This window comes from Corvus kubaryi, unplaced genomic scaffold, assembly GCF_017639235.1.
Source record: "Corvus kubaryi isolate FWS band 111438036 unplaced genomic scaffold, C.kubaryi_AGA036_p1.0 37385, whole genome shotgun sequence".
Lineage (NCBI taxonomy): Eukaryota > Metazoa > Chordata > Aves > Passeriformes > Corvidae > Corvus > Corvus kubaryi.
This window is the reverse complement of record NW_024581127.1, coordinates 289,832-315,612: the sequence shown is the minus strand read 5'-3', so window position 1 is coordinate 315,612 and position 25,781 is coordinate 289,832. Positions and strand designations below refer to the sequence as shown.

At 38.5% G+C, this 25,781-nt stretch overlaps 1 protein-coding gene across 3 annotated transcripts in view; it reads right to left on the bottom strand.

Annotated features, from left to right (window-relative positions):
- The window catches only part of NKAIN3 (sodium/potassium transporting ATPase interacting 3), a 353,627-nt gene that overhangs the window by 183,024 nt on the left and 144,822 nt on the right, over window positions 1-25,781 (bottom strand). For all 3 annotated transcript variants that reach the window (XM_042036135.1, XM_042036133.1, XM_042036134.1), the window contains exon 2: window positions 5,625-5,762. In XM_042036135.1, coding sequence (XP_041892069.1) covers window positions 5,625-5,762 — 138 coding nt within the window. The remainder of the gene's footprint in view (window positions 1-5,624; window positions 5,763-25,781) is intronic.

The window sequence follows — 25,781 nt, the reverse complement described above, 5'->3', positions numbered from 1 at the left end:
CCCAGATCAGCTGGCCTCATACTCAGTGTCAAAACCCTCACCATATCTGGCATGAAGAAGAAATTTTCCACGTAGGTTGAATCAGTAAGAAGAGCTGGTATTTTTTATTTTATACCCCATAAGATGCACCACTTAAAATCACCTGGATGTTTTTGTAAGAGATCCCTTCCAGTAGAAGGACCTAGGACTAGGTCATATCTTCACTTATTTCTCCCCATGGTGTACGAAATCTTTGCTTGCTTTTGGTCTTTTGCACTAAAGATTGAATACTATGTGGTGTGAGGAAGTATTTGAAGTCTTATAAATAATGTGGAGGGAGTACTCACTGAACCTTACAGGTTAAATGTCTAATAAGTTACTGTCTAGCCTAGTAGGTTCCTTTCAGGTCCCCTTTCATAATGCCAGCCTCTCTACAACAGTGAGATTTCTATACCTCTTTCGACTCTACAGTCATATTGAAACCAATGCAGAGATACATTTCATGTATCAGTGAAATATAAACATTTCTAGAGTTAAAACATTTGCATTGGATGGACACAATGTCACAAAAACAACCGGTAAAAAAAAAAAGGGAAAATTTCTAAGTTTGAATAATACTAGGATTGTGGGATAAGTTTAGCTTTAATGAATAAACTATCTCAAGAGTATATTTAAAGAGGGAATGAATGTTGGCTCGGGGACACTTCAAGGGAAAGAAGCAACTACTGAGTCATCAAATCATCCCCCTGTAACACCTGGCATCAGTACTTGCAGAACCTTACTAGGCATATTTATGAAAGATGGCATGGGAAGTGACATAAATCAACACAATGGAGCAGTAACAACACAACACTTACCAGGAAGGAGATTCAACGAGTAATTTTGGAAGCCTAAATATTTCACATGTGTTTTCACTGTCTGTATAACATTTGCTTGAATACTGTATAAAATATCCTATACAGCCTTTCTTCTGCTGTTCTGTTTTTTTATTTGTTTGGGGTTTTTTAAGAAACTCTCTGCTGGCTTTTCAACTTTATCCAGTGTCTATACACGTATTATTTAATGGAACACATTAAGGCAAGTAAAGCAGAGATTTCCACCATAGATTCTCCCTATTTAAGTGTATTATTTTCATCTCTCACTATTCATTAACACATTTTTTTTCAGTTTTGGGCCTGGCTTGTGCAGTTTTAACTGTATGACTCATCATTTAGAAGCTTTCTGAAGTCCCATATCAGAAGTAGGAGAGGGGGAAAATCCTCAACTTTAACAAGTATCCTGTCATCATCATTAATCAATTTTAACAGCCCGAAAATCTTGCTGGTGATAGCAAGATCTATTAAGAAAGGAAAAGCATGAACAAGGAAATGGATCACAGAAGAGCTCTGGAGCTTCATGACAAGAGTGTAACAGCATGGTTAGAACTGAAATTCAGCTGCTTCTTTCTTCTTTGCAAATGTTTGGGTAAGTTTCAAATGAGCTAATATGGGAAAATTAGGAATCAGCTCTGCACTTTTATGTCCCCTGGGAACTTTGCACTGATTTAAATCAGTCACAAAATATTCAAATACTGAAAATAGCACACCTGCTTAGTGACAGGACAGATTGTTCACAACATTTATCTAAATTGCTAATTAATGCAAAACCTATTAGAAATAATTATTGGATTTAAACTAATTAGGACACTTGGAGTCAATGCTGTCACTCCCTCTCTCTGTTTCCTAAGCTCTGAGGATTTGGAATTTTAGGTATGAGGAAGTGAAATTCCAGATTTATTTCAGAATCACCATCCATATAGTCCTGTATCTGAAGGACTGTAGACAGTGAACATGAACCACTATCTTTAACTACTTGGAATGACAATTCTATTCCACAGAGATGCCTCATGTATCAGCCACTGCATGGCAGCTCTTAGATAGTGGGGCATTTTTTTGATAGAAAGCTCTCATGGCAAATTTTGTATCACTCAAACTAATTTCTTTATTCAGACTTTTAATCTACAATGGCTATGCTTATGCTGCAGCTTATGTGGTCACTAAATCCTCGTGATAAACTGGCCAGCCTGGGTTCAAATGCAGTGGAAGAGTCAGAAGCATGCAACTGCTATTGTGTTTATCGTTTTCTATTGCAACCCTCACTAAACTCCTTGGCTCTACATACCTGCAACAAAAGCCTGCTCAGTTGTGCCTGCAGAAGCAGTTTCATATTTGACTGCAGTATAGATGTGCTTCAAGTTATGGCCCTACATGTATTATATTTATTCACTTACTTTCCCATTCCTTACATATATTAAAATTTGAGGAGACAGAACATGACATACGCAGCATAGGATGACAAAGTGAAAGCTTTTGTGTAACTTCACTTGTCAGGGAAACCTTCAGGCACAGACTTCATTGCATGGAAGACAGATTAAAAACATTCTCTTGAGGTTAAACAATGACTCTAGAGCTGGTCAGATGAAGTCAAGATCACCACCAGAGTATGACAGATTATCATGAGAACAATTTGTGCTCACATGTGCCAGAATAATTTTGTGGACACAGTTTACAGAAGTAAACCATTGTACCTGACATGATTCTCTCTTTACTTCAATTTTTTTATATTGTGATGGGATCATCTGCACTAGTTGAGTTGATTTCCAGGGAAGTCTTATGGAAAAGACAATTGATACTAAACATAATTTTCTTGAAGCAGTTAGTTACTTTTCCAGCTAAACTGGGTTAAATCAGAAGTTTCATCAATCAGAGTACATAAAAGCATGACCAAAATATTTATTCAGCCACAGTATTTATACAGACACAGTACCAAATTCTTGGGACACCAACCACTAACAAATCCAGGGGCTTAGATGTGGCTGAAAGTGCAGCTATGGACATGGAAGGCCATGAAGCTTCTCAATGAATTTGAAGCCTAATTCACTACTCAGAGCCTGGGTAAGAATCTCTCTGCATTGTGTTTAATACTGAAGTTCAGGATTCTACTGAAAATTTGCATTAAACAGACTTTATATTTAAAGTTAGCAGTAAAAGTTTACTGCTGTAACAGGTGGACCATCACTTCTGCCTTAGTGAATACAGCCAGTATGCAGCTGGCACTGGTAGGGGTCTTTACTTTCAGTACCACTGACTCCTTCTGGGGCTTTTGAGGACAGTGGACAAAGCTAAGCTGTGGTTGGGAGAGCTCTGGGTAGCACGGTTTCTGGGGAGCATGTGTTGGGTGTAGCCTGGAAGATCCTCAGGCTACAGCTCAACAAGGACTTTAAGCTGCTGCAATCCTGCACTGCTGCAATCCTGCACTCCATGCACTTCTCTCCTTCCTCTGGTGACTTTTTCCCACTTCCCCTCTCCCATCTCTTCCCTTCTGCTGGAACAAGCAAAACACATAAAAGAGCTGACCTACACTTAATTAACACCAGTAAAGAAAGTAATTGCTTTTCACCTGGATCTGTTCTGGTTTGACAGTTTACCAAGTGGCTGAACTGGTGCCCGTGCTGGTGCAAACAGAGGAACAGCACAGGGACTGAAGGCAGCAGCTGAGCAAAGGCAGTATTGCTTATGCTGCCTTGAGGTATCCACTGAATTCAACCTGAGGACAAGGCTGAACTGACAAGTTTGGAGCTAGCAACAAGAAAAGTCTTGCAACTCCTCCTTTCCCCTCCACCTCCACACTGCTGCTCATAAACATGAAGTCCCAGTCCCTGCCTTATGCCAGCCCTGGTAACCATTGGGAACCTCACAGACTGGATTCAGGTTACCAGTTTAGCTAAAAACTCTCTACTTCTTGCCAGGTTGGTTTTCTGACAGCTTAGAAATGGAACTTACTGACAGGTCCAGTTAACTCCTGCCAGAAGTGGGGGTGAGGATCTGGGGAAGTGTTCAGTAGGGAACAGTGGGAACAGGAAGACATGACAGACACCCTCTTCTGCTGGTGTTGAGTTGTGAGGTTGGTTACAGATACCTTGTGTTACAGACACCCTTCAGACTTCATCATCTGGCTCAAACTATTCCTACTTCACTGTAAACCCTATGTTAGTAAGGACACAATCACAGATTGCTCAGAGAGGCAGTGATGGGATGAAGAAGTGGGTAATCACAGAATATTCTGAGTTGGAAGGGACACACAAGAATCATTGAGTCCAGCTCCTCAGTGAACAGCCCGTACAGGGATCGAACCTGCGACTTACGACATTATTAACACCATGCTCTGACCAGCTGGGCTCTAAAGCCTTGATCTTCCCCACTAATGAGTATCGGCATCAGCTGTAGCTAGAGCTCTTAAATATATGCTTAAAGATAAATCAGAATATGAGTTCAGTTAAATCAGCATAAAGCATCTTGCTGAGGAGGTGTTTCTTTCTTTAATGATGAGTTTTCTACCTCTACTTTAAGACAACTTTCATATAGCCTAAAATGTTCAATTACATTGGAAAAGATCTAGAAACAGTCAACATCTGTTGCATTTAATTTGATAATTAAAACAGAGCTTGCATCATTGAGCAGAGTACTGAACCTGAGGGGCAAAAAATTTTGCAGTGTTGCACTTCAGACATGAATTTCCCACATAATTTTACAGATGCTTACACTCGCTTCTTATGTATAAAATGGAGTGCATGAAGCAGAAAGGCGAGTCATCAATACCCGGATGCCCAGTTCTTCAACCACAGATAATAGACAAAAGTGTTATTTTTTATATAAATCCACTTTCAATTCATTATAGTCTGCTTGTAAGCTTAGCTAACATGAGTATAACCTTGGATGCATACTTTGTTCACATGACAAAGAATTACAGAATTCCAGGCTTGACTGGAAAAGATGAAGCTTTTTAAGTATTTTTTTAATGAGTTTTCCCCAGTAGACATTTATTTCATTCCTCTGTGAGGAAAAAGAAAGATAACGTTAGCCTCTTAAAATCCATTACTGACAACACAACCACAATGTTCCAAATACAGCCATTACCAGGTAAAGACATAATATTCATCCATTCAGGAGAGAACACAGGGGAGGAACAGAGATTTTTTTTGTTGGCAGTTTACTTCACAGCTTTGAAATTTCTTTTTATTCCTGGCTATATTGAGAACGTGGGAAAAAAACTGTGAAGCTTCAAGTTACATGCATCAGAGAGAATTTACAATAATTCAGGGTCAAAGCCAAAAATACAGGTCTTGACAAAATTACATGTAAGTAAGAAGAAGACTTCTTTGGAACCCATGGGTCACAGGACCAAAGAAATTTCTACAATCCTTGGTTCTCCCTGATTAAGAGAAAGATGTAGCTAAATATAACTTGACCATTGCAAATACTTTTTTTAAACGCCATCAAATCTGCTTGTCTGCTGCAAAAAGAACAAAAATTTGTATTTCATTTATTTATTTACACATAGTCTAATTGACTTGTACCATAGTGATAGTTTTGGCAGCACTTTCTCCAGATAACCTGTTTCTGATAACGTCCAAAATCTCAAAAAACCCACTTAGTAGTCCTAAATTTGCAAAAAGACATGAAGACCTCTACAGTTTCTACAAAAATACCATCTGGTGTTTTGAAACCAAGAAAATTCTGCTTTGCAATATGACAGGTTTTAAAACCAATTGCAAAACAAAACAAAACAAAACAAAAAAATATATATATAAAATAAATGAGACTTACCACGACTATATATCGAGGCCTAAATTGGATGGTTCCAAACAAACCCAAAATGACAACTATTATTTGTAGAAAATTGCCAAGGATAGGAGCCCACTGGAAACCAAGGAAGTCAAAGATTTGTCTCTCTAATGCTGCCAGCTGTAAGAAAACACAGAAACAGAACACTTTTTAATTATCGGTTGGACAGAACACTTGACATTTTCTTATTTGCACCAGGCTTCACCAGTGAGTGAGCAAAGCTATGCAAACCTTGCTATTGCTTCTGAAATACCATCATGCTCCCTCCATTCCCCATGTCCGTTTTGTTAGATTTAGTCTCAACTAGACTCGACTGCAAGTTCCTCAGTCCATTCCTAAAAGCCCAAAAGAGCAGAGCAGGCCCAGATGAGTCCCAGACATGGCCACTATGATGCCAGGAGTTCCTTATGCAGGAAGTAAGGAAGAATGCTGGGAGCTCCTCACTACCCAAGGCACAGATGTAGGCTCAGGGGGTGAAAGGCAGCAGAAAATGTTGGAAGACCTCAGAGCAAACTTCTTCAAAACCAACAGCCAAATGAGCCATCTGTGCTCTTCAAAAGCTGTTACATTACTTTTGTGCAACTACAAATCAGAAAGAAATGGTGGCAGCCTAATAGCTCTTGTCCCACTGTCCTCATGGTATTTTGGGTCTGGATTTAGTTGGGTGTGGAAAAGGAGGAAGCTAAGAAACTTCAACCTTCATCCGTGCAGCAGCATGGGATTCTTATGTAAATCTGCATTTCTGAACACTAGGCAAAAAAAGAAAAAACAAAAAGCCAGATATAAAATTCTACTGCAAATACATTTGCTACTCATTTTTGACAATCCAGTCCACTGTTCTAAACATAGAAGAATCAACTTTATTAGCAGCATATTTGTCGAAGTTTAAACTTAGTTCAATATTTTTGCAGCTGTAGCAAGATATTCTTGAGCAGCTAAATAGAAGCCCACTGAGAAACAACTGAGTTTCTGTGCTTGCTAGAATTTATTAACATCTACTTGATTTTACTACATTGTTACAAACCCTAAAATTTACTGAAATATGCACTTACAATATTTATAACTGAGACAGATGGAGCAAGCATGGCTGTATGAATACCAACCAAAGTATTATCGTATCTGGGTATTTCATATAAACCATTTCATTTTACACATTGTAGGCAGATTCAATCTTCACCTACAAGATGAGGCTAAGTGTCACGGAGAGCAGAATCCATTTTTTCTGTACAAAAGCCTTCCTTACAGCAGACATGAAAACCACATTCTCTATGCTGAGGTTAATAAATATGATAAATCTAAACAATGAAATGAACAAAAATTGAATCATCAGGTTGGTGCAGCTCCTTTGAAATCAGTGAAGTTATACTGACTTTTATCAGCTGAAGATCAGGCCCAGAATATATAAATGAAAAATCACACAGTACTGTACAAGGGCACCCCAAATCCCATGTGAAAGATGGTAAGTGAAGAGTTTTGAAAGCTCTTGGCACAGGCAGAATTTACAGTTTATGGTCTAACAACATGCTGAGAGTCCTGTATCACATAGGAAGGCATTTATGACATCAATGACCAGAGCCAGACACTTTTTCATTCCCATTACAAATGGAAATCTTCTGGGTCATCAAAACAGCTAAAAAATTCACAGACCACCAGTTTTCAGAGACAATGTGTCTTCTTCCTGGAGCCCTGACATTACCAAGCAAGCAGAGGATGGAGCTGTCAAATCAGAGTAGGATTTGCTTAGTGCTACCTCTGCCCTGACATTCACTGAAACTCTCCTGCAGCTTTGGTCTTCACCTGCACCAATAAATTGAGTGTGTCCTATTACACTCCCAGCACTGAAGGCAGCTGGCTTAGGATTCTCTCCATTAAAGTGTCCTTGGCTCTGAAACAGGGCAGCTGTGTGCAAACCATATACTTACCTACTCAAAACAGCCCTTGGCCATGGGTGAACTCTTTGGGAGGACCAGTGGTCACAATAACCCTGGTTAACGTGACAGAAAAGTCTAATGGGTCACTAACATCCACAATGTCACTGCCTGGCTTCTTCCCTAGGCACATGAGAATGTGCTGGTATAGGGAGCAGGGAGCTTGCCCAGAGTGGGTATTGAGGACATTCACTTCACACTGGTGGGTCACTGAAAGACATGGATGCCTTTATGCAATTTTATGTTGCTTTGAAACACCTAGAGCTATCTGAAAGACAAAAGCCTGCAGTACAGATATGGATACTGCAGCACAGATATGAATGAACCTGTTTAGTATCTGTCCCTTCTTAAACTCACTGTTGGGATAAATTTTCAGATCAGCACCTTAAATGCCTGAAAAACGTAATATTGGAGCATAAATGAACACAACCATTACACTTTGTGTTGGGGCCGTCCCCCTGCCATGGAGCCCTGGGAGATGGGCCCTGGGGGGGACACACGGGGTCTCCCTGCCCCTGGTCAGTCTCATTCCCCATTGGTTGGTTTGTGTTCCCCTGCCTGGGCAAGGACCCTCGGGTCCCGTGACTGCGGGGTTCCTGAGCGAAGCCCCGGCCATGCAGCTGGAGAAATAAACATCTCTGAAACATCTACCACGAATCTGTCCATATATACTTCGTTTCCACGGGACTCCTGGTTTGAAATATGCTTGTTGCAGTAATCCCCGCTGCGACACTTTGCCACCAGACTCATGCTAAAAGGCTTGGTGTTCAACTCATGCCTAAACTGGATCAGATAAAAAGTTTGCCTTCACGTGCATCTCCCTGATATCTGCCGAGCAAGTTCTGAGTACATCCATCAGGCAGGTCTGGGCTCCCAAAAAATAGCACAGTGGCCACAAGTATATTCCCAAAGGTGCACATGTGTATAGTCACCATAGACAGAGTTACACATAAAAAAAATTACTAGTCTTTCCTTGGATTACTGTGGCTAAGGCACCCACCACAAACACAGAAAAATAAAGTTCAATTTCTTCTCCTGCTGCCTGCTGAGTTATTCATTCCTCTCCTCCCACTTCCTATCCATTAGGATACCAAGGGAAAGAGCTTCTCTTTGAAGCTGTGTCACAGGCAAAAAAATAAAAATTTGTATTTCATGAGTCAAAAACAGAGCACAAGCAGAAACGTGAGTCTACAGTCTATTGCTTATAGCACTTATACAAAACTGGGAGAGCTGCTTGTGTTTCTTGCCTGCAGGGCTCGCTCTTTATTTTATATACAGTGACAGCATGAAACCACTGAAGGAGCCCTGGAAGCAGGATGCCAAGCATACAGTACCACTCCTTCCCCACTAAGAAGTGTTTTCACCATCAGGCTATGCAGAGAGACCTTCCTGCACAGCTAAGTCTCATTTATTTTGCTCTTGTCACCAGCACAGAGTAATTGTCTCATCCCTAAAGCCCACAGAATACATTAGCAGGGGTGGTGCGGGGGTTGAGGGGAATCTAAAGAAAAGAAAGAGGTAGGAGGCATGTCTTTCCTCCTCAAATTGCTACTCTGTTCTAAATTATAACACCTTGCAGGCAGTGCAGGCAGAAGTTAAAAACCTTATAATTCATGATCATGGCAGAGGAAATACTAAGTTCTGTTTTCTTTATGCCATGAGCAATATGGACTGAATAGGGGAAACATCTGAGCGCTGGTGTTCTTATGTCTAATATTTCACCCAACAGAGCCCCCAAGAAGCAGTGACCACCACAAAGTTTTTATCTCTGTGCAATTGAAAAAGCAATCCCTAACACAGGCTGTGATTTGGGTAATTGATTGGACAGAAATAATCAGAATAAAGGGAAGGAAACAGGCAGCTATGCACATTTAAAAGCTGGTTTTGCACAGATATGAAGAGCCCATACTGCCAATGTTTGCCCAAATCCAAAATCCCTGTAGCCATCAGTGGCCACCAAACTAGCCTAGATTCTGTGAAAGATGGTTTCACGTGGAGTTATGTGCATGTGAGCACCTCAAAATGTTATACCAGAAACAATTTGATTATAAGGAGGCTGTTTTTCTCAACAAGAATTTTTTTCTCAACAGAAATTTTCCCACACGAATTTCTAATTTCATCACCATTTTCAGATTCTTTTGAAAACAGCTTAAAAATCTGAAACTTAAAGGGAAGGGACAGGTTTCCAAAATAAGCTGGCTCAACTTTTCCCATTGCTAAAAGACAGATAGCAATTTAGTAGGGCAGCGGAGCTCAAGGCTGGAGCTGAGGTATGGTCGATGTGACTGAGGTGTTCTGGGGGTTTACTGTCATACCAGTTCCCTCTCTAGCTGGGAGAGGCTGCACCTCCACTACTTGTCTTGACAACTAAGACAACAAAGTTTAGGAGTGTCCATAATAAATTGTTGTTTGAAACTTTTTTTTTTTAAATGAGTAACATAGAAGTGGAATGAAAACCCAAACCTTTCTTGCAAATAAAAGAGGAGAGTTTGTTTTGGCAACTTAAATACTAGGTGTATGTTTTTAACCAAACCTATGTCCAGTTGAGTGAAATATTTTAATGAGAACTTATAAAAATCTATCAAAGTTGATGGGAAATAACATTTTCTTATCACAACAACACTTGGAAAAGGATACATGATATTTCTTATTACTGCTGGCAAGGGAGTGCTTTGTTATTTAGTCATCATCATCACTGACAATCTTGTAATGTAAAGTGCATGACTTGGGAGACCAGGACCAGCAGTAAAATGCCCTAGTGGGACTGTAGCACTTCCTTTATTGAAGTCTTGGGTTTTTGCCTCTTTGTTTCACTAAGTCTTCCAAACATTTCCCACTTCCCACTTCCTGCAGAGTACGAGGAGAAGGTACTAAGCTGCAAGATGGGGCTGCAATAAAGTCACTCAGGGTGAACTTTCTCTTTCAAGCCATGCTCAAGCTCTTTTGTATCAAGAGCAGCAAAAACTTTAGGTGAACTAATCTGTTTTAATTCTGAGCTTCTTCACCTAGAAGGATCAACCAGATGTGCGGCACAATTGGAACCTCCTGAACAGAAAAAATAGTGAAACTGTAGCATTAATGTTTCAAAAGGCAAAGGAGTAGCAAAACAAAAGGCAGCAATCAGCAATGCTGCATAGGATCTGCAGAAGGAAATCACCAAGATGTTCCTAGTCAATGGCTAAATCCAAAAACATTTTTGAGAGAAGGCTTCAACAGGGTGCCCTATGGATTAAACCCTTTCTCTAAATTCTCAGGTCCTGTTGTACTTCAAAATATATGTCAGAAGCTGTCGGAGTGATGAAACACCACAGCAGAGTTACAAAGTCAACTTTCCAAATACATGTTAAAACTCAATTTCCTCTTCTGTCAGAAACATCACAAAAAACAGTTTTATATCTTAATGGAAAAGTTTTGCAAATAACATGTTGGTTTGAGATTAATAAATAGATCCAAATCCATAAGAGAAGTCACTGAATCAAGAGTTTTCATATGTAACAGATCATTTCATACAAGAAAAGACCTAAAAGGGGCTTCATATAAACAGCAGACTATAAAAAAGCTAAATATAAAAATAAAAGGTTAATGATACAGCTGCAAATTTGATACCCTATAAATTACTAAATTTACAAAACTGGGAAGTATAATCTACTCTGCATTTGATAGTAAAAAGTTGCTTCAATCTGTCATGTAAGACAATCCCTAGAACTTTTAATAACCAGAAAAGTTTGTTATCTAACAAACTTGTATTCAAGAAATCTAGCAAAAATCATAGAAATAAATATGTAATAACTGGAGAGCTGTAAAACCATATATCTTTGAAATCCTTTTTGAAATAAAAACAATTTTACAAGCTAGGGAAAAAAAGAGAAAAAATATTATGACTTCTCAAATGGACACTGTCACTGTTACAAATGGACTCAGCTTTCAAAAATTAAACTAGTATACAAAAAATGGTGAATCAAAAAATTACAGTTCCTAGCATTCATTTTCTTAATTCAAGTTAGGAATTATCTGAAACATTTGAATTATGTATGTAAGACTCAAGAGTTGGCCGATGCTGCTAATAACTATCACTGGAGAAGTTCCAGGACACAGCTCATCATCTATACTAACTGCTGCTCCTAAGGACAAAGATGTTTTCTTCACATCTTATGGTCAAAAATTTAACTGGTGGCTTCAGGAGGAGTTTCCTGGACACGATAAATCTCTGAGGACTGTTGTTCTTTTTACCATTACCACTGGTTCCAATGTGCTGTGCTGGATTACAGTTTAGTCCAGTTTGGCAGACGCAGCTGTTAAAAACTGAAGTGGTTCCCAAGCCTCCTCCAAAGAAACTCCACCTGGAGCTTTAAGCGCCCTCTGTTCTGAAGCTCCAGGATATTTTTGCTAAGCTCAGCAGTGCAACCACCTTTTCCTCACAACCCATCCTCCCATCGCCTCTCCTCGTCTCCTCTCCCTCCTTCCTTCTTTCCTTCCCTTCTCCCTTTCTTCTCTTGTGCCCAGATTGGTGGGCACTCCCAAAAAGCTACACACTAACACAAGGAAGAGGGCAGTGGCAAGGCAGGAGAGGAGCAGTGGGAGCCTCCTACACCACCTTGCAGCCTGCACATTCAGCTGGAATAGACAAGACCCTGGATCAAGGTCACTCTTAGCACTAGCCACATTTGACTTAAAGCCTGTCTTCACATTTCTTAGTGCTCTTAGGTGTGTATTTCTTTTTCCTTGACAGATGTTCCACTGAGAAAATATTTTTGTAAAACCTTGGGGCAAATGCTCAATGTTCACATTTGGAAAATACGCACTTTCTAATTTAAGGGGAAAAGACATCAAAAAGCTGCTAAGCTACTCTGGATAAAACCTCACCTTTGGAGAGTAGAAGGTTGACTTACCACATGCTAAAATCCAGGATTTCTAACACGAAATCAAAAGGTGATGAAAGAAGAAGGTTAAAATAAATAATTAAATAAATAAATAAGTTGCATTAAAGACTGATGGTAATGCATAAACCACTTTTTATACAAATTTTACATTCCTGCTGTGATTTCAGACTTTTACTGACAAGCTGGACTTCAGTAGAAAGGAAGATAAGATTTAACCGAGAGAAATGCCAGGTTTTTAAAGCAAGGGAGAGCATTTAAACCTGAAGTGGAAGGGAGGTGTCAGATGATCACTCTCAGCTGAAGAAAGCTATTTAGCAAGTTAGTGTTCCTCAGCTAAATATTACAGCCTCCTTATCTGCAACTTACTATCTTGCAACAGAGGCTTCATTACCAAAGGTGAGTGTAGCCTGTGTCACAATTAAACATTTAACTTTGACTTAGATCACTTCTTCAGAGCTTTGGTGACAGTTAAAGGAATCATCTGACTACAGAAGAAACTCTCATTAGATTTTTAATGATCTGCATTCACTTGTCCAGGTGAAATACTAGCTTTTGGGTGATTTTAAGATAGTAATCGCTTATAACAGCTCACTAAATACATTTATAAGACCACGTGTCATGGAGGTTATTGAATGTCAGGAAAGATTCTGAGTAAATCACGAATATTTATAGTAAGTTCAGTTTAATGGAGCAAAAGAGAAACTTTTTTTCTTCTCTGACAATTACTTGTCAGAAAGCTAACTCTGATAATCAAAAGTGCCTTTGCAGTCTTGGTCAGACAGATAGGTAATTGGCTGTCACTTGAGTAAGTTTAAATTAAATATAACGCAAAAGTAATATATGTGCTGAAGGAGCTCAATAAAAGAGCAATAGCCAAGATTAGTGAAGGCCAAAGCATAAAAAGAAAGAAAAGAAAGGCAGGTTCGATAAGAAATATGTTGTCTTTTTAAGAGAGCTTGTGCTGCTTTTCAACAGTGAATGCTATTCTTATTTAGCTGTTCAACTCATACGGAAAATACTCAGAACTAAGTAAAGGTCTTTCCATCGTCCTGGTAACTGCTTTGGTGAACGAGTTCAGTGGAGGGTGATGGTAGTGATAGCACATAATATTGCTGAAGACACGGTATTTTAACAAAACTTTTTTTTTTTTCCTGAGGAGAAAAAAAGTTTCACTCATCAATACTTCACCAGTTGTTCTTTAATAAATGCTTATGAAAAAAGACAGGTAAGGAGCCGGTATATATTCAATGATTTTGAAAGCCAATAAGAAATTTAAGTTACTTTTAAAGAAGCCTGGGGTATATCCCGTCATCTGGTGTACTAAGTATTTCTAAGTTAAGTTATATATAATAGCTTATATAAGTTATTTTGAAAGCTCTAACATCTCAGAACCAAAAGACCCCACTAAATGAATGGCAAAGTTGATTTCACCAGAGAATTTGGACCCTAGTATAAGAAGGAGAGCTAGTAAATTCCAGATCTTTAAAATCTATAAATGTAATTAGAAGATGCTGAAAAGATTCTTTTCTCCACATTTTAACAAATATATACATATATTTATTATCACTATTTAATATCAGACAGGCACAAAACAAAGATAATTCTTAACAGAAAAGTGTTTTCCTAATTTTGTGTACTACAAAAGCTTTGCAACTACATTGGTGATGTGCAGGGAGAATTTGAGTGATGGATTTGATATGATGTCATTATATATTTCACCAAACGGAGCCCAGCCCTCCAGTTTTGTCTCTGAAAAAGCTCACACAAAGTAAAAAGAAGTCATGACTGCATTAAGGCTGCAGGATCTGGCTCAGGAAGGCAACAGCAAATTATTTAAGAATCTCATCAGCATGAGAAGAAAAGTTTGTTAATGTTTATTCTGCAGGGTGACCTGACTGCAGTGATATAAAGGGTGGCATCAAATAGTCCCAGTTCTGAGCGCACAACGGGTGCCAGGGTGATATACCCGAGGCTGACAGTTACATCTGTACCAAACAGACACCATAAAAATGCAGTTACTATCTTTCAACAGAGGCTTCATTACCAAAGGTGAGTGTAGCCTGTGTCACAATTAAACATTTAACTTCGACTTAGATCACTTCTTCAGAGCTTTGGTGACAGTTAAAGGAATCATCTGACCACGGAAGAAACTCTCATTAGATTTTTAATGATCTGCACTCACTTGTCCAGGTGAATACCCAAGTCTATGTGTAGCCATGATAGGGAAGAAGCCAGCTATTGTAATAAAACCCCATAGCGCCAACTCATTACAGCAGAGTGATTTAAGATTGAATTTCAACCCTCCAATGAAGTTGTAACTGATCCCAAAACACTAAAGGCAAGCCCCTTGGCTGCTTGACCTCTAAAATCTTGCAAACAGCTGGAATGAACATGCATATAATGGCATTTAAGACTCCCTTGGTTGTTTCATTTAAATGCCAGCCCACATAAAGCAAAAGACAGTGTAAGAGGGGGTTATAGGTTAAAGACCTTTAAAGATTTTTATCTTAATATGAATGAAAAAGTCCATGTCAAAAGATACTAGAAAGAATGGAAAAGCAAATTACAATTGTCTTCTGTATAATTATATCAAGCTGCATACACGGTAGATTAAGCCCAAAAGAAAGTTTTCATTTGCCACACCATTATATCCCTTCACATCTCCAAATTCTCATAATTGTAATGTTGTTTTTTTTTCATTTACTTGTACATTTGAACACATCCAGTAAATCTCTGTGCTTTTACAGGCTTCCTCAATGCTCAGGTTTAAGAAATGGTGAAGTACTTACTGACTAACTAACAGTAATTAGAAATGAACATGTTTACCACTGCTTTGAATTCCCAAGGCATAGTAGGCAAGGTAAGGAGGTAACAGAGAAGGAGGTAGCTTGATAACAACGAAGCTGACAGCCCTAGAGACCTCCTAGATTCTGATGACTATGGTATCCAGTTTAAAAGAAGCAAAGAGAGAAAAATGAGAGAAAAAGAAAAAGCTGGGAACATTTGCTGCAGGATCTGTACCCAACCCATCGCCAGCATGAAGAGTCTGACTGTGTGGGAAGAGAGGCTGAGATGGGCACCCAGCCTGCGAGGCATAAGAAGAACTGAAATCCCTGTAAGGTAAACAGTAAAACAGTATTTAGAGCCTCTAGTAGATGAATGTCATCCTCCTTCTGGCCAAGGAACAATCCTCTATTCTTATGAAATACATCTCTTTTATGACTCTTTAAAGCCCTCTAAACCTGTGTTTTAATGCAGGCTCCAAAAGAAGACAGAAATTAAACCAGATGGAGCTCTCCTTCCATGACTAAGGAAGATACATGTTCAGAACTCACAAGGACCTGGAGAAGTTAGAGAGTTAGTTCAACGTCCAAGTTTAACAAACTAAAATTGTTTGATACGAGCTTTGGCATAAAATATCACATGGCACAAACTGATTCCTGCCAGATCCTGAGAAACATAAGGTTTCCCACAGGATGATGCATCTTACGTTTATTTTGTGGTTCCAAAACTACAGTGTATCTTCAATCACCAAGTCTCTCCAGGCAAAACAAAGTATTAAGCCAAGGCAGCCAAGTAATAAAAATCATGTGCTGGCTGTTACCTCTAATTTGAGCCACAACACAGAGCCTATTTCCACAGCAGGCAGGAGTTTAGATGTCTGCCTGGATAATCTTTCCTTTTTTTTCCTTTTTTCCCCCCAGAAATCTTTCCTTTTTTTCCCCTTCTCTCCAATGCATCTCTCGAATGCCAGCCATGCAAAAATAGAAGAACGAGATATTAATTTCCAGTTAATAATTTTCTCTTTTTGTCTTTCTTTTCTTCTTTGCCTTTGTTTCGTGAGTTCTTTTACTCAGAGTTTGAACTAAAACGCAGGAGACCGAGAGTTCATCTTCGGACTTAGTTGTTTATTATATCTTATCTGTAATACAGCTGTGCAGAGTGTGCCTCCAAGTTAACAAGGTGGAAAATGGCCGCGAGTTCTAACTTTCAAGGCCTTTTAAGGTCCAAATCACCCAATTATGAAATGCCAAAGAATTTGTTTTTACTTACAATCCAATAACTAACTATTCATGATCCGCACTGCAGGTTTTTTGATCCAATACCAGAACACCAAGATTTGTGAAGAAGGAGAAAAGAAGAACAAATCCAAACCCAAAATCCTCCATATTGTTACATATATCCCATAAACCTAATTTTCTCCATCTCTACATATTCCACCCAGTGATATAACTTGTAATTACATAACAACAACCTCGGTGTAATCACACAATTTAGGAAGCCTTTCCCAAGGTTTCAGGTCAAATACAGTGTGCTTCTGAGGATCACTGTCTGTCAGCACTGAAAGGCTGAAATTCTCAGAACTCAAGAGTTCCAACACGAGATACTGCTGTATTTGACAGTTGCACAAGGGGAAAAAAGGCATTTTAGCACCAGCTCAGAAGTCTGATGGCATGTCTAAATAGGTCCCTGCACTGCAGGTCATTCACTTGCTGTCAAATGCCAATTTCAAGCATAGTAGCAAGACTCATGGATCCTTTGACTCTGTCATTGCATATGACGAGATTGCATTCATGTTGCCATTCCATTGAGATGAAGACTCTCTGATACTGGATCATTTCATGTTGTCATGTAAAATATAGAAATATCCTTCTTTGTTTACAGCATAGCAAAACCATCCCTCTACCTCCTGAGTTATTTGGCCAGGAAGAAGGGTCAGGATAAGACTGAATAGCAGCATGACAAGTATTTTGACCTCATGTTATATGAAGTAATACATCAATAAAATTTTTTGCATGAATAACTTCCAATAGAGGGCTATATGGGCATTTTTTGTCTCATTTAGATATATAAGTATGTTTTGATTAAAAAGAATGGGAAGTCGGAGGTTATTCTCAAACACAAAAGAACACTCTAGTTAGAGGTGGGTGACAACATAGCCATATCTTGCTTTAAATCTCACTCTTTTACATGTATTCTAAGATCTGGCCATTCTCTTGTAGAAATAAAACTCCAAATTCACATTATTTTCTGTGATTTTGTAGCCTCATTCCATAGAATGGTGAATAAAATTATATATAACTACATTGTACGGTTTACTAGAAAGTTGTCAACAGAAACACTCGTTCTGGGAAATGATTGTTATAGAGCTACAGGGAAATAAAAGATGTCTTTTGGGTCATCTAAGATAGATTCTAGGATACCAAAATTAACTCCACTCTCAACTCCTTTTAAGGAGTTTAATTTCTACATAACTGGCTTGATTCCCCTAAACCTTCTGGAACGCCATTCCAAAATGTTGTCATTCAAACAGCACCTGTTTCACCTTGAATTCATCTTCCCTGAACATGTGTGGCCAGCACTCTTCTAGACATGCAAACTAATTCTCAAATGTTCCTTTTCCAATGGAAATTCATATTTTCATTTGGAATCAAGTAAGAAGATCTTGGCTTTGGCTTGTTACGAACTGGTAATATATAGTTCATAAGAGAGAGGGATGAATTATGGTCTGAATTTAAAACAAGTATTTAGAAGTAGGGATGATACCTTTCAGGGTCATTTTAAAACTCAAAGGTATACATATACAAGTGTAAAAGCCCTGTGTATGTTGTATACTTAGGACTCTTTGATAAAATTAGTCTTCAAATTGTTTAATATTAACTTTTTGCTCTGATTTTAACAGAACTTAATTCATCTCTCAGTGACGTACTTCCATTTGTCTTGTTATTTCCATTTAATCCTCCAACTTCTGCTTTCTCTCCATAGCAGTTGGACTGCAGTGATTCAAAAAAATTTATCTAGCCTCATCCTCGCAAACCAAAGATGCAGTAATTATCTCCCATTACCTTCCCAATTCCTGCCACTCTCCACTAGCCCTACTGCTGGTATTTCAGTATGCACTACAAAAAGATGATAACTAGTGATGTTCAGTGGATCTTTTCATTTATCTCAGTGGTGTTCTCTCTATTTATCCCATCAGTCAAACCTTCTCCAGCAGCTCTTTTGTCCACTCCTAGGCCAAGACATACCCATAGCTGTCAATTGTCTCTCAAAAGGCTTGGAGCAGAACAAACAAGTTGAGGAAAGCAGGGGGGCTACCAGAATGTCACAAAGAGACATCAAGGCTGTTCAAAGGCGGGAGGTAATTATTCCTAATTTTCCAGAGATGCTCAGTAAGACCACACAGGCAAAAATGAAGACAGAGACTGATCTGAAATCATTCAGTATAATAGATTCCCATGGTAAAAGATTCCTCCTTTGGATTTCAGACTACTGATCCCAAAGATTTGCAAAATTCCTCAAATATTTGTCAATTTGTGTTAATGCTATGTACATAATGTTCCTGTAGAACTGAAGTAAAAACAAAACAGCCTTATTAGTTGCAAAGTATCACACTTCTGTGTGCTGTGCTTTTCTGAGCTGTAGCACAATAATGTTTCCTCCAGACTACTTGGATTGCATAGGTTGATGTTGTGGAAATACCTCCTGGAAATACCATCCAGAACTGTGCAAACTGCCCCAGGAAACATCAAGAGATTGGACAGTTTTACAGGAGACCAATGTTTAAGTTAATGCATAGGTCCTACTTGAGCGCTAGTAGAGCAAAAATGGTTCATGGAATGGTTAAGGTTGGAGGGGACCTCTGGAGATCACCTGGTCCAAGCCCTCTGCTCAAGCCAGGCCACCTAGAGTCGTTTCCCCAGGACCATGTCTAGATGACTACTGAATACCTCCCAGGGTAGGGGCTCCTCTTTGGGAGACCTGTGCCAGTGCTCCGTCACACTCACAGTAGAAGTGTTTCCTTTTTCAGTGCCTTTCAGTATATGATTTCTAGTGACTTCATCAGATGTGCTGTGACAGTCTCTGTGGAAAAGGGGAACTTTTAGAAAATACAAGAAACTCCAAGGCTTGTTTCTGTCTTCAAAACATGCTGATTTTATAGCTGTGGCAGATCCGATACAACTAAACCAGCATCAAATTTATAAACTTGAGCAAGTTAGTTTTCATAAGGAGGACAAAAGGAGACAGTACCAAGTAAAAAACTAAGACAAGCTTAGAGCAAAGGCCCTGGCAAAACTCAGAGCCTGGAATCCTCAGTTGCATCAGTTACTCCAATGAAGCCAATAGGGTTCTTTAGGAACACATGGGCGACAGGATGACATAAATGATTGAATGGCGAGTGTGCTAAATGGTAGAACTGTCAAAATTCACCCTCAGCTCCAGGAGATAAAGGAAGATCTTTATAACGGGTCTGGAACTTCACAGCACTATGCAATTTCCTCTATTGAATCATGATGTTAACTTAAGCAAAATGAATGTCAGATGAATCAGAATCTGATTAGAGATACTTGCAGTAAAGAAAATTGTAAGACCAACCAATCAATTGAAAAGTGAATTAAACATAAAATATGGATCAAAAAATAAACATATCTCAAGCATCTGTGGGAGGAAGACAGTATTGCTGGCTCCATGGCTGAAAAAAATCACACTTGGGAAAAGCAGTTGCTGCCAGAAATCTCCAGCATTTCCTACCACAACTATTGGGACCATAGGCCACACTGAAACTTTTGGAAGATATCATCTAGAGATACTTATTATGGAACTATGGAAGTTCCTATTACTGACAACACATGCAGTTGGAACACTGGAATGCCATTTATCTCCTCTGTGAGCAGGTCATTAAGCATGCCTAAGGATGTTTCCTTTGCCTGATTTTCTGCAAAAGACACGAAGTGCATGCACATAGCTTGCAGTGCCAGAAAATATTCTCACCTGCCCAATACACACACGGCTGGAAAGCATATCTCTACCATATTTGACTTTACTAAATTTTGTCTGCTTCAAGGTTTTGTCTACTGTTTCCCTCTAAAAGTAGAGTTGTGATCTTGAAATTTCAGTACTATGACTTAATTTCAAGATTCAGGGAAAAAAAAAGAAAATTAATCAGAATACTCCAAAATCTTATTTGAGCACAAATACTACAGGAAGTGAGAAATTATTATGACCAAAACAATGATTATGAAATAGGTATGTTTCATCTTTAGTGTAATATTTATCTGAAAGTTACTGCTGTGAAAGTCATTCTTAAAAGTTAGTGAAAAGAATCTTTGAAAAACCAAGTGAATAAAAACGTTACTTGGCTTCCTTACTCACATTTTATCTACCCAAAATAGATGGATTAGTACAAAATGTGAAGGGAAGCTTTTAAACCCAGGGAAAAAATCCTGCTGCAGACCTTCTGCCTCATTTAATTTTACTGTGCAAGTTCAGAAAGGGAAGACCATGGAGAGAAAATATAATGCTAGGTGTCTTTGTGAATACCAGTGACCACATTAGGCTGTCACACACTTATACATCCAGTGGATTTCAGTCACTGTAGACTCATTCATTCCAGCTTCATCTCCCTGGTGAGAGACACCTGTTTTCAGCAGGGCTAAGCAATCAGTCTGTGACAGGATGTTTTCAGACCCCAGGGAAGGTGTGCTGTAATCTCTTTTTTTATCATTGCTGGAATAGGCATAAAGACAAGGTGAGCCTGCCTTATCTGATACCATGGCAAGAAATGATAAACACCCATTATCTTGCAGGAGCTCCAGAAAATCCACTGTCAGAAAAGAAACTCTTTAATCCAGTGATTCAGCAGATGGGAATAATATGGAGAAAGCTGACACAATGACAACCTACCATATTTCTCCGTGGGAGGCAAGTCCCCCGTATGTTTCTTCTGTCTCATCTCCTTTGTAACTTCAGAGCTGGAGAGGCTGCAAACATGTTTATTCCTGCTTCTGCTTGAGCTGTCACATCTCTCACTTTGTCCTGCCATAACACTGCCTTTGCATATTCATACACCTCCCCAGGGACACGCTGCCCACTAAATCCACAGGTCTTCCTTCCACTTCTTTAGGACCAAAGTGTCTCCCGTGTGTCTCCAACACACTCTTCATCAGAATGACTGTAAACTCTTAATCACAATGACTGCTGCATTTTTGTATGACCTGGGGTATATCCCATCATCTGGTGTACTAAGTATTTCTAACAGCTTCCTAGAGTTTGGGGTAAACCATACACACCTTAAGGTGCTGGTGGATTTATTCTTGTCAAACAAAATGGACAGCAAATATATCCCATAAGTTATGTTTTGGTATGTAATGCTCAGCAAGGTGACAGATTATTTGTTCAGAAATATACCACAACATGGCTGCTTTGAACATTAAATTTAAACCTTACAGATCTTTTTATTCCTGGCCTTAATTAAGAGTTGATGTCTGCTCTAGGGTTATTTTGGAGACAAATAGCAATGATGAATTTTAATACCATGCCTCTACCTTCACTGAAGAGCCAAAGTGAACCACAGGACCCAGGAAAGATGCAGTTTATATTGGTTTTTGTGCCCTTTGCCATCTGTCCATCCTTTATCCCCTGCAAGAGAAATGTGGGGAACAAGATGCTGTTTCATGCTCAAGGGTCAGCTGCATTATGCTAGGAAGGGATAAAATATTTCCTACTGCAATTCTTTGGTAAAATTAATTAAACAATAACCCTTTTTGATTGTAAATGGGCAATATATTAACACTGGCAGTCTCTGACTGCCAAAATCCATCCCCAAAGTCCCTGTATGTTTCTCGCACTCTTTCCCTAAAAATCTGAGCACTTTTACAGATAGGAAAATGGATTACTTAAGAATTTGCTCTGATTCAGTATGACCATTCTTATGTTCTTGAATGTTCTTGAATTCCTGGGAGTAGTTTATTGCAATCTCTTACTACTTCCAAGGCCATTGCAACTCAATGAGATGAATAAAATATCAACCTTTATCAGTGTGTTACAACTACTTACAAAATATAGTGAGAGGCTGTCATCACTACTTTCATTCTCCACTGTGAACTCATCATATTTCTTCATTATAATGTATTCTTCTACAAAAGTGAGGAAACTGCTGCTCCAATTGAAATACTGTTTGTATTCAGATGAGGATGTGGAAGCATGCAAAATATTTATCCAGTACAAAAAAAAGGACAAGGACAGAATCCAAATTCACTGTCTCAAATGTAATTCAACTTTCTCATAGATTACTTGCTCATGGTAACTTACTTCCAGATCCACTCTTAAAAGTATCTTGCACACAAGTGGCCCCAGGAGGCTTTTGATTTTCAAGGACTTCTACTTACTCTCATACTCAACCTCTCTATTTCTCCTACCACTGCTAGGCAATAAGTACTTAACCTCTTTAATGCTGTAAAAACACAACTCTAGGATGCTGCAACAGTTTGCACTTTTTATTTTAAGCTTATGGCTTGGAAAAGAAGAAAACCACACAAAAGAGCAGTTACAGTTTGGCACCACAGGCATACCACAGAAAGCACAGAATAGCCTGTTATTCCCTCCTCTCTTTGGTACTATGGCTGTATCCTGTGGTTTAGTTCAATTTGCACTTGCACAGCCTTTTACTAGACTTCCTGTCTTAAAATTCTAAGTTTTTAACATAATACACACACTGCACATTAAGGTAACTGCTAGCTATTTGCCTGTTCTGCAATGAACACCTGTCTAACCAGGTAAGATACCCATCTTCTTTCTATTTTTCTCCAGAGTCAAAGCAAATCCATGTCTTAAAAGCAAAGAATAAATAAGAATGATAGGACAGGGATAATGTACCAGGCATGTACGTTCTCAGGTGCACCTTTAATCTTATCTCCATTTTAACTCTCTAATGATCCAATTTAGGGTATATTTTCTCTAATCCTAAATTCAGGATCCTACTTCTGATACACAGTATACACCCTAAAGTGCCTTGTGGTTTAAAAAACATGCTTGTACTCATAAGCTCTTTGTACTGCCCACATAAAAGAATTGAATGCAGAGCTACAAAAATGTCTCCAAGCTCAACTGTAAATTAAAGCTGTCACTTCATATTGAAAGCCTGGAGATGCTGCATGGCTTTAGGAACACACAGGGAACCCTTACCTTTCTATCTTCTTTTTCTCTTCACATACTATGTTTCTGTCTTATTGCAAGCATTTCTTTCGGAATAAAGATCTTCCCATTTGTTTTTAGTGAGGATTTATTCTCATTACACAAACACAGGATTACACCACAAGGCCAAGATTTCAATCACAGATTGATGAAAAACGCTGTCTACTGGGAATAATAAATCATGACTGTGATTTTTTTTACTGTTTGCAAAGTTTATATAACTAGATTATGTTGTTGGGTTACACTTTCATCCACCTTCAGTGTTCATTTCCTTTTTCCTGTGGCATTAGAAGTTACCATTTTGCATTCCCCACCCTAAGTTTGTAAGAAGCCAGTGAAATAAAAACATTTTATTTATCCCAAAATGTTTCACTGAAGTCAATCAAGTCTTTGAAAGAGCTGGATGCAGAACAGAGTTCTTTGATTTCTATTTCTAAGCATCCTCTTCAATACATCCCAAAGTATCCCAACTCTTTTTTAATTAAGGAACAGCCATGTAGTTAAAATAAAGGAGACACTTACAAAAGGCTCCTGCCCTTCTCCCCATAAACCTGTGTAAAATCTCTTTAAGAAAACTGACATGAGACATGAAGTCAAGTCATGCATGTTCATGCAAATACCCAAATGTGCAGGGAGTTTGTTCATAGTATATATCTATACAAATTGCATATATATGTTGACACATATGTTTAAATGTGTGTGTGTAATTAATTCAGTGTCCCTAATTCTTTGGATGCACAACCAGTTGTATAGAATTCATTCTGAAAGTCTGGCCCAATCACACACGCAATTTATCTAGATTCAAAACAGTTATCTTTTCTGAATAAAAGAAGCCCTGCAAATGTTATAAGTATGAAAATTATAATAACGTAATCATAAATTAATTTAACTCAAAAGCCTCAGAAAAACTACTAGATTCAGTGGAGGACACACTTATGTGAGGAGGGCACAATTGTGTCTGATGTCCTCACAGCAGCTCCCACGCCTGCAGAAGCACCCAGAATAATCCACATGGTCTGCACACCAACATCAAATCCAGTCATCTGCTATGAGGCCCTTATCCCAGGGGAAAGAACGGCCTTGTGACTTATCTCCATCAAGCATTAGCACAAACTCATGTCAGTCGGTGTCCCACAGAATCCAAATCCTGGAGACAGCCACAACACCAGGAGAAGGAAAAGGTTTGGGCAGGAGGTGGGGACCAACTGTTCAGGGAGCCCTTTCTCACCATAGCTACTTGCAGCTCCAAGAAATTTCCTGCAGCTGCGGTCATCTCTGCCAACAGGGTTTTTTGGCCCTGAATGACTTAGTTATTATAAAGGTTGAGTTCTTGCATCAAATACAACTCTTTAGGTATTTTCTAATTTTACTTGTTCAATATTTTTTTCTTCTCTGTTTCCATTTTACATTAACTAGCTTTCAGAAACATTGTAAAATTGGCTCGTATTTGGTAAAGTCTAACACTGCCTAAGAATTAAACTCTTGTATTTGAAATAAAAGAATATTTTGAAATCAACAAGGTTTTTGTACTATATGTCTTCTAAAGTAAAAGATGACCTTTCAGTGAGTAACTATGGGTACAGCACTAATATAGTAAAACTAGTTATTTTCAAATAACTTAATGTTGAAGTTCTTTACCAAGAACTTAACATTGAACTTCTTTCTTAAGAACTTAAATATCCACTTTGATGTGGGGAAATATTTACTAAAATTGGAAGGTCTGATTCTTCAGATACAATGGTAACTTGACTTAAGGCTGTTACTGAAAACTGTCACATAAACTTTTCCTCAAAGATGCTTTTTTGACTACCAAAAATGCTGTCATTAATTAACCTCATTCTAAAAGTCCTTCTTGGCCAAAAACATGTCAGACGTAATAAGTTAGAGTTCTTCTCCCAAGAGATGTGATAAACCCATTTTAAAAGCTACTGCAATAAAGCTCTTGGTTTTTAGTAGAAATGTAAAGGTATCAAGTCATCAAATCATGCTGTTTTTTTAAAAAGACTCAAAAAATAACCCAAAAATCATGATATAACATTTATAAGATTCTAAATACTTTGGAGGTTCAGGGCTTTTTGGAGACAAGAACACTAGAATTTCAATATTTATCTTTGTTATTTACTACTTCCCTACTTTTGCATTCCTGTAAATCTTAAAATTATTATTACATTACATAATACTATACGTATTTTTATTCTGTTGGTCTTTGTTGATACCTTTGGCATCACAGGACCCACAACACTTACACAACCATTAGGAATCCAGCCTTTAAACACAGTATTCTTAACAGAAATCCCGAGGAAGTGGATACATTTTGAGAAGTAGAGATATTATTAGTGTATTTGGAGAAGTAGAGT